This window comes from Myodes glareolus, chromosome 21, assembly GCF_982192425.1.
Source record: "Myodes glareolus chromosome 21, mMyoGla1.1, whole genome shotgun sequence".
Lineage (NCBI taxonomy): Eukaryota > Metazoa > Chordata > Mammalia > Rodentia > Cricetidae > Myodes > Myodes glareolus.
Window position 1 is genome coordinate 21,768,474 of NC_142046.1, and position 9,958 is coordinate 21,778,431.

The following is a 9,958-nucleotide window of genomic DNA, read 5'->3' on the forward strand; positions in this document are numbered from 1 at the left end:
GCCAGGAGAGTAAGTTCAGCCCTGACACTGCCTGGAGCACCAGGAACCACAGGCTGGTGACCCAGAGACCTAGGATAGACCCAAACACGACTGGAGGAAAACTATAATGTCAATGTAATGATGCCTAACAATATTCTGCTATACTCATAGATTGGGTGACTACCCCAATTGTCATCAGAGAGGCTTCACCCAGCAACTGATGGAAACAGATGCAGACTGGCAGAGCTCGAAGAATCCTGCTGAAGAGAGGTAGGAAGGATTTTAAGAACCAGAGGGATCAAGGACATCACAAGAAAACCTACAGAATCAATTAACCTGGTCTCATAGGAACTCACAGAGACTGAACAGACAACCAGGAAGCCTGCCAGGGACTGACCTAGGCATACTGCCTACATGTTGTAGCTATATAGCTTGGTCCTCTTGTTGGACACCTAACAGTGGGAACAAGGCTGTCTCTGACTCATTGACTGGCTTTTGGGACCCTATTTCCCATACTGGTTGTCTTTCTCAGCTTTAATATATAATAACATGGAGAAGTGCTTAGTCTTACTGTAACTTGATATGCCATGTTTTGTTGATATTCATGGGAGACCTGCCCATTCCTGAACAGAAATGGAGGAGGAATGGGTTAGAGGGTGAGGGTAGAGGGAGTGGGGAGTAGGAAGGAGGGAAACTGTGGCTGGGATATTAAATAAATAAGTTAGTAAATAAAAAACAAACAAACAAATAAAGTATTTGATGGTTTTAAAGACTCCTCACTCCCTGAAAATGATTTCAGAGCTTGGTTTGGGTTACCCATTTTTTGCTTTTATTGCCAATTTTCATTCTTCATTATTCTTTACAAGTTTATATCCCTCTGTTGAAAGTGCCAAAGCATGAGGTGTCCTGTCAGGCAGTCAGTAATGTGTACCAAGCACTTACACTGCTGTGTCAAAGACACAGAGTGTCTAAGTAACTTCAGAGTGTAGCTGGGGAGCTAAGCCACAAACAAATGACAATTTGAAAGGTTGTACTCAGCTGTGAGCCTGGGTACGTGAGAGACAATAGCATTAGAGAAACCCTTTAGACATGACTTCAGAATATCCACCGAGTGGTTAAATGCTATGGTGTCTTAAAAATAGTTGGTCAGGCTTTCCCCCAATAACTCCAAGGTCAGGGACTTTGTATCCCCTGGGAGAAGCATACATGGTGTTCACGATCTTTAAGGCTATGATTGGAAGGGGAGGTCATTCAGGGAAAAAAATGCCCTCCAATAATCTGTGCCCAGTGATCCTGTTGCTGCTTCCTGGAATTATACAAAGCAAGCACATCCTCCTGCCTGCAGACCTTTGGATGCTTTAAGAAAGAGGTGGCTGCATTTTGTCTTTTCAGGATAAACACCATCAGCTCCTTTATCTCTTCCCTCATGTCCTGATCTTAAAACATCTCTGCTCTCCAGCATCTGCGCTTGACACAATCCTCAACTGCTGTGGCCCAGGTCTGTGGCTTCTACCAAAATTGCAGAAATCTAAAAGCACTAGGTTGTTTTCATTTGAACAGCTGTGACGCCAGGCTCTCTCAGGCCGTACATACCTCCCTTTACTGTTACCATTACAACGACAAAACAAATGTGGTTCTGTTCCTTCTTTCCCTCTGGATTTGGAAGTGTCGGCTTTTCTAGGTTCAAATCTTTTTGAATTCTGCCACCCTACAAAGGATGAAGCAACCACTCTGACCTTTGAGGATGAGGTGGGATTTGAACTACTCTTCTGTAAGGGTGTAGATGGGTGGAGGAAAGGGAGAGGATGTTCCAGAATTGTGAGATTCCATGTTCTATATTCATCATGCTCCAAAAGATTGTCAAGCATTAATCTAGGTGTTCAAAAACATTGCTCAAAACATATTGACACAGCTCCCTAAGGTCATCTGGGTTCTACAGACCCTGAGCCAACTTTGTACGGGGAGATAAGCCCAGAGTATCATCATAGCAAATGACCAGGGAACTCATCTCTTCAAACACAGGAGGTGATATTTAGCAGGGTGTTGAAAAGCAAGTGATTTCTGTCAGCAGCCAGGATGGGTACAATGTCCCCAAATAGAAAATGCACCACGGGATTGTCTGACCCACTGGCAGACACTGTGAATGGGGGATGCAGAAATACAGCCTGGTACCCAAAGTACGTGTCCTCAGTATCTCCAAGAGGCCTGTGGTAGAAATGGTGCTGCCTGTTGCTCAGGAGATCTTAGATGCATCTGGACTGCAGATTTTAGGACAGGTGGAGATTGCCTCTTCTGTTCTTCCCTCCTTTTTGCTGGTCCTCCTACTAACCTGCCAACCTGCCAAGCTGGTCTGACAAGGGAGCTGCAGCTAAATACATGGGGCTCAGCTCTGGACCCCTTCTTTTGCTTTCACTCTTAGTCCCCAATATTTTAGGCACGAGTGTTAGAGACAGAAGCCGGCATGTCGGTGGGAAGTAGTGATGGTTATAGATGAATTAAACCTGATGGCAACAGGTTGACAGTTTAACAAGTGAAGCACGGTCGGCTTTTAAATATGTTATTTGGGTCAATAAAGGGCTAGTGTTCCTTTTGAGAAGAAAAATGAAAATACTGGAGAAAGTTTTGATCTTAATAGAGTAAATGCACGTGCTTCTCTTTCATTGGATATTACTTACTGCAGCTTATCAACTTACTCCAGAGTCTAGAGACGGCCTTGATGAGCTCACAGGGTTTCTATGAGACAGGAATCTGGAGGAGCAGGGCAGCTGTGCTACAGTGTCTCATGAGATTGTAATCCAGCCAGCAGTTGGGTCGCAATGGCTGCTGGGTAAGCCCCGCTTCTGAGCTCATACATGCAGCTGTTGTCCACGGGAGACTAGTTTTTTTTTCACATGATCTCTCTACAGGGCAGCTTACAGCACAGAATCTGGCTTCCCACAGTGTACAGATAAACAGCCCCCCCCAAAGAAACCACTAAGGTGCCTTTTATAATTTACCCTCTGCAGTAGCCCGCTATCACCTCCGCTGTATTCCAGCGCCCCCGATAACTCTGGTAGAGCGGTAGAGGGAATGAACCCCAGGGAACAGGGATCGCCAGAAGCTCCATGTTCCCTCCAGCTGCTTGGGCCAATCACCCACACTTAGAAACTTAAACCAGCAGAAATGTATTCTGTGATAGTGCAGGGGACTGGAAGTCTGAAGTCAAGGCCTCAGCAAGGCGGCACACAGTCTGAGGCTCTAGGAAGGAACTCCCCCCTCCCCTCTTCCTTGCTTCTGGTGGTCCACACAGTCCGGGGATCCTCTTTGGCTGGTGGCAGTGGCGGCAATGTCACTTCAACCTTTGCCTCTGTATCACATGGGCCTGTTCCCTGTGTCTCTTCTGTGTCCAGTCCTCGTTTTTGAAGGACACCAGTCAAGTGAGAGTTAGTGCAGCGCTTTAACTGTAAAGACCCTGCCCCGGTAAGAGCATCGTAGATTTGGGAAGGACATGAATTTGAGGAGGGAAATTGCTAACCAACACAGTAGCCCCTTCGGAAGCTGGCTGCCACTCAGAATCCCAGGGGTTGAGATCATCCCGGGTCAAAGCGCAGGGTCGCTTTCCCCTTTCCTTTCCCTTCCTGCTGCCTTCCTCTTCCTTTCCTCCCTCCACCCCTTGCTCCTTTTTTCTTGCAGTGCAAACTCTTTACATTCTTCCTAGCTTTTCTGGGGTTTGCCTCTTGCTCTCTGCGCAGGCAGCTGAGCTCAATTTAGATTACACTTCAGGGTAGCAGAGGGTGAGGACAATCAGAAGTTCTGTATGCTTCACTTCCCACCACATGGATTCCTTTTCTTATTATTATGCAAATCACACACCTCCATAATGGAGGCGTTAATAAACACAAATTAAAAAGTCACCTATACTGCCCCCACCTGGACATTGCTACAATTGATGCAAGCACTTCCAGACCCCTTTTAAAATAGCTCAGTTAAGTGTATTTTAATTAAGATGAAAATGCAAGCAAGACATGTTACTTTGCAATAAGCTCTTTCCACCTAATTTTCGCGAACATCTTTCTGTGTGAGTAACGACCAGAATCTGAGATTTTTATTATACCTCTGGTTTCAAACCAGAGCAGTGTGCCTGACCATCTTCTGTCTTCTCTCCTGACATCACCCTCTCAGTTCAGGACCAGAAAAACATGGCAGGGATGAAAGAGGCAGCAGAAGCCAGCAACAGGATTGAGGGACGGGGCTCAGCCAAGCAAAGATCTTGGTGACGCCTCCTTCTCCTGCCCTGGAGGGAATGGCAGAGCTTCTGAGGTTCTGTGCCAGATCTCGCTACGCGTGAACAGTCTCCATCACTCGCTCACCCAAGAATCATTTTATGTTGTTCTTTGTCCTACATGGTTTGTATTAGGTTCCACACCAGAGGTAGGGTCATCCTGTGTGGAAGGAGTCTATACACTGAGCTCCAGATACCCAAAGAATTTACTGGCACTGGGAAACTGGGAGAAGAGAGTGGCTGTAGACCTCCTAAGTCAGAAGTGGAAGTCCGGAGAGGAGGGGGAGGAGGGAGTCGCCCTTCATGGAGCCCCTCGATCACTACCTGCCCCCCACCCACATTGACTACTCTGCCTCTGCCTAGGGAGTTTGGGGGACCACGCATCCCTAGTCACACTGCTGAAAGTAGAAGTCCGTGATGGGAGCGTCCCAGGCGGCATCCTCAGGGATCTGGGTGAGCCCGACAGGCTGGTCAGCTTCGGGCACAGTGCAGAGGAACCAGCCTGGGTAGGCAGCTGACTCGAAGCTGGAGGTGAGGCCCATATCCCGCCGGTAGAAGGTGAAGCTCTTGGATTCCTTGCTCCCAAGGTAGAGCTCCATGATGTTCACTGGCTGTAGAAAAGGGGCACGGTGGATGAGACACAGGAGTGGGCAAGAGAGAGGGCTAAGCTGGGCAAGGGAAAGGTTCTTAGAGAGGAGGCAGCGCTGGTTCAACAGTGCCTTCACCGTCAGCTGAGGGTTACCTGGGCTGTGGCGGCAGAGCGAGCGCGCCTCTCCTGGCTCAGGGCCGGAACATGAAGACGCTGCTATCAGACTCACCTCAAGTTTCAGGACTGGCTCCTTCTCTGTCCCACAGGACAGGCATTGTCTTCCTCCCTGAACACCCAGGATGACAGGGCACAGACTGGCATCCAGTGCCCGATTTGGGACAACGCTGATCTCCTCACCTAGAGGAAAAAGGCAAGATGCAGGCACCTGCTTGTCCTTCAGCCCACTACCCCTCCTCCCCACCCAGTAGGGCCTTAAATGGATTAGAACCAGTGTGAAGCCTCCTGCCTTCTGCCTGGCCCAGATCATAAACCAAAGCACAGGAACACCAGGCAAAATCATTCCTCTTGCTCAGGGCCAAACTTTGATTCTCTAAATTACAAGAGATCACCCCTCCCACGACTCCCTTTAACTCCCTTGACCCCTTATTCCAGGCTACCTTTCCTGGACTTTGTCACATCCTGCTAGAGTTGTGGGATGCCTTTATCCCCTGTAGGATTTCTGCAGAATAGGATTTCCCTCTTCTTCTCTGTACATCGTCCATCTCCCCATGTACGCATGCACAGACATTCACACACACACACACACACACACACACACACACACACATTACATCATTACATGCATATGCACATAGATGTAATCACACACATGTATGCACCCATGCATATTACACATAATCAAAACATGTATGTATCCATAGGCACACACACATATAATCCTTATGTGCTTGCAGAAGTATACACATACATACTTAAGCACATTCATATATGAACTTATGCATTCACATATAGCTATACCCTCATGTAGTGCTCACATATGCAGCAAAGGGGTCTGTATAGATCTAGTACCCCATAAGTACCCCAAGCAAACATGTATGCAGCAATTTGGAAAGGCCTGTCAAAGTATGAGGGCACAATGAGTAAGCAAGAGGCCAGAGGGGACCCCACTGTCCAGATGTCAGCACTGAGGAAATCCAAGGATCTCTAGAGAGCAGAATGGTGAGCAGAGCCCACCCACTTGAGAATGGAGATCTAGTTTAGCCTTTTGCACAGCACTGTCTCCCAAGGACATAGAATGCCCAAGAGAGTTTGTGACAGAAACACAAGTCATTCATCCTAGAAAATACTCTACATCTACACAGAGGCTTCCCTGACGTTCCCACTTTGCTTGAAGCCTGTTTTATGGTGCCCTATGTGACATGGTGGTTCTTGGGTCTGAAGGCCTGCCACTGGTTTACAGATACATTTAAAGGCTTCTAAATGCATACCCCCTAGAGTACAGAGGCCTGGGACTCATAGATACCAACCTTTAACGACCTTCCCGGCATGCAGCCCGCCAGCCAGCAGTTGGTCATTGTGCAGATAAAGTACCTTCAAGGCCGAGTCCTTCATTCTGAAACACCAGGAAGGGACAAGACTCCATAAGGATAGGGATGAGCACTCTGCCTTGCCCGGTTCCAGAAGGTCTCCCCAAACTCAGCTATCTTCTCTTCTTCTATTTCTATGGTGCCAGACACAGCCACCAACTTTCAGACTTGATTCTGCAGAACGACCCCTCTGCCACCCATCTGTGCCCGATGTCTGCTCTCGTCCCTTATAAACCTTTTATATCCCAGAAAATCTCTCTGCTCAGTTGGAAGAATCTGTGAATCAGAGCCCGGGTTCTTCAAAGCCCAGGGACTATTTCTCCAACCTTCTCTGACATCCTTGACACACAGGCTTCTTTTATTAATCCTGACGATTTTGTCGAGCCTCAAGTTGTTTGGACATTTCTGGCCCTGTGGGATCCCTGTGAGCAAAGAGCTAACTCTGCACAGGAAGGTCTGGAGAAGAGCTGCAGCCAAGAAAACACTTGTCCTCTCTTTGTCGCTGAACCATGACAGTGGGTTAAACAACACTCAGAACTCCCCTTAATCAGCATCTGCTGCTTGGTTTTTTTGTTTTGTTTTGCTATTTAAGACAGGATTTTGCCATATAGCCCTGACTGGCCTGGAACTCATTCTGTAGGCCAGGCTGGCCTCAAACTCATAGTTCTGCCTGAATCCACCTCTCGGCTCCTTCTTATTGAACATTTCAAAGCACACTTGCTTCCACTGGGCCATATATTCCATTCTGAGGACTTTCTTTAAAGTCCTATTTTATTTTTCAAAATGACTTTTCAGCTGATTTTTTGACACTCTGTAAGGTGAAATATGCTTACGTAGACCTTACGTGAACTTAAGTAGACTTCTGCTGACATCATATGGGGATATTTTGCAGTGTAACAATTGCTTTGATGTCTGGCCGAATATTTTATTCTCTCTCTCTCTCTCTCTCTGTGTGTGTGTGTGTGTGCATGTTCACAAGTTTGAGCATGTACATGGGGCCACAACTCCATTTTGAGTGTATTTCTTAATCCTGTACCACTTTATTACTGAGGTGGGATCTCTCGCTGAACCCGGAGCTTGCCAATTTGACTCTTCCAGGCAGCTTGCCCCAGGGATCTCCTGCCTCTCCATCCCTCCATCCCAAGTGCTGAGAAAAGGGCCTGGCTTCAGACAGCCTCAGGCTCTTATACAGATGCTGGGGGTTTGAACTCCAGAAGTCACATTTTTCCCAACATGAACTTTATCCACTGAGCCACCCCCCCCCCAGCTCCAAACATGATGAGGAAGCAGCATTCTGCAGCTGCACTCACTCAGAGAACAGGAGTGCATCGACTATCTCAGGGGACTGAGCCTCAGAGAACATGCTTCGAGAAGTCCTCCAACCCCTTGGTAGCATAGGGATTGTTCTGGAACCCCTACAGATGAGACCCAAACCCACAGGTGCTCAGGCTGTTAGAGAAAATGGATGTAGAACTTGCATCTTACTGGTGTCCGTCTCCTGAATACTCTAATCCTCTCTCCATGGTTGTAATACCTAACAACATGCAAACAGCCCCGAAGAAGGGATGCTGTCATTTAAGGAAGTAATAACTAGGAAGCCTGTGTATGTTCACCACACATGCAAATTTTTATAATATTTTCAATTCCGTTTATTGATGCTGTGATTGAAGAAACCACAGATGCCGAGGGCTGACTGAGTCCGGTAAGAGTAAGGACCATTCTCACCTGCTGCTGTAAAATCTGTAGTAGGGTGCCTGGCTCAGTGCACACCAGGAAGCAACAGAGAAGTTTTTGGGCTATACCCAACCGCAGAAAGGACCATGGAGGGATTACCACAGTGACTGAGCTGATGGCAATTCAAGATTATGGGAGGCAACAGTGGAGTTCTGTAAGGGAGACTGGACTCTCCTCACCAAAGGCTGCTGTTCTAGACTGCCTAGTTGCTTGTCCCATCCTCCACCCCACACACTTAAACCCAGAAGCCTGTGAGACTCCTGATCTATTCTTCTCAGCCTGAAGAAAGCCAGAGAAGCTTCAAGGGCAGTATTGGTCCCATCTTCCCAGCTACCCATGATAGCGCTGCTGGGATAACAACACCTTCTTGTCTACCTGGAACTCACTTTTCTGAGAACGCCACCAAATCATGACCGAATACTCACCGGAAGCACAGTGCCCCACTCAGGACCATCATGAACGCCACACTATGTAGACCCTATTTTGAAAGAAACAGCAGGAAATTTTGAGCAAAGAACAGGCTGGGAAATCAGGGGCTTGAATAGAAAGCAGACTCCAGAGCCTGTCAGCATGTGAACAGCCTGTCCACAGCAGGAGACTCTGGATCTGGAAGTCAGGAAAGAGCCCACAAAGGAGCCCTCAGCTCTCTCCTTCTCCAGGCAGGAGCCTGTGGTTGTGCCTCTGCTCTTCTGAGATGCCTTGGTCCTTTAAGTACACGAAGTACACTAATGATCCAGGGAGGAGCCCTGAAACTCACGAGGGAGGAGCAGGGTTTCCCAGAATGATTTCACACCGTCCCAAACTCCCCCAAAGCACCTGCTGCTGCACCTCCTCTCAATGAAGGGAGTTTCTCAGGATGGCCTTCTTCCCAGGGTTCTGGAGGAGTTCCTCTGGCCTTCCCAGCTCTCCAGGAACACTCAGCTGCTTCAGATCCAGGAAGCCAGAGCAACCTTCTTTCTTCCCTCCCTTTCTCCCTCCCTCCCTTCCTCCAGTCTCTCCTTTCTGCCTTTGCCAGACCTATGGAGCAGTTGGAGGCGGAGATCTGCTTAGGAATGTTTAGGCAACAGTTGTAGAAAAACCAGAAAGTCCAGACAAGCAAAAAAGAAAAAAATATGCATGCTTACCTGTCTTTGGATACATAAAAAAACATGTCAGCACCTTTTCCTTTGTACACATTTAACTAGAGGCAGCTTCCATATGACAATGCCACAGAAACCATGATTTTTTTTCAAGCTCTATTTTTGTGTAGGAACATAGCAGAATATCTTTCCGTACCAAACGTGATAATAACATTATAAGTCTTAATAGCCATGTAGTATTTTATGTATAGCTACAGCATCATTCATGTCTACTCATCTACTTATCATTGGTCTCCTACAACTGTATTTATTTGTTGCTTGATTTTGTTATTGAACACTGTTGTGATAAACCTTTATGACTGTATATTTTGTCTTAAATATTTGGTTAAGAAAATAATGTGCAACCTTTATGATTGTATATTTTGTCTTAAATATTTGGTTAGCAATATAATGTGTATTTATTTATTTGTTAGTTTTTTGAGACAGGGTTTCTCTGTAGCTTTGGAGACTGTCCTGAAACTAGCTCCTGTAGACCAGGCTGGCCTCAAACTCACAGAGTTTCACCTGCCTCTGCCTCCTGAGTGCTGGGATTAAAGGCGTAAGCCACCACCGCCCAGCAGGTGCATTTATAAAATAATTGATTGTGTTTTTAATAACTCCACAAATTGTAACAGAATTAGTGCTAAGAATCATTGCATAAGAAATATGTTAGAAGTTTTGAATACTTCTGATAACTATTGATTGTTATTGGGACAAACATCTCTCAAAA

General features: G+C 46.8%; 1 protein-coding gene across 1 annotated transcript; it reads right to left on the reverse strand.

Moving 5' to 3' along the window:
- Positions 1-3,928: 3,928 nt before the first annotated feature.
- On the reverse strand, positions 3,929-9,067 carry Il36rn (interleukin 36 receptor antagonist). The gene is made up of 5 exons (XM_087899916.1): positions 8,927-9,067; positions 8,536-8,588; positions 6,317-6,402; positions 5,059-5,186; positions 3,929-4,851 (listed from the first exon to the last, which is right to left on the reverse strand). The coding sequence occupies exons 2-5, from the start codon at positions 8,565-8,567 to the stop codon at positions 4,627-4,629; spliced, it is 471 nt and encodes a 156-aa protein (XP_087756042.1). The 5' UTR covers positions 8,568-8,588; positions 8,927-9,067; the 3' UTR covers positions 3,929-4,626.
- Between the last annotated feature and the right edge of the window lie 891 nt (positions 9,068-9,958).

Excerpts from the sequence above, each read along its gene's own strand:
- Il36rn (XM_087899916.1), bottom strand. The coding sequence starts at position 8,567 with ATGATGGTCCTGAGTGGGGCACTGTGCTTCCG. Across the intron at positions 6,403-8,535 it reads AGTGGGGCACTGTGCTTCCG|AATGAAGGACTCGGCCTTGA; the intron begins GTGAGTATTCGG and ends CTGGTGTTTCAG. Across the intron at positions 5,187-6,316 it reads TGCCGGGAAGGTCGTTAAAG|GTGAGGAGATCAGCGTTGTC; the intron begins GTTGGTATCTAT and ends TTTTTCCTCTAG.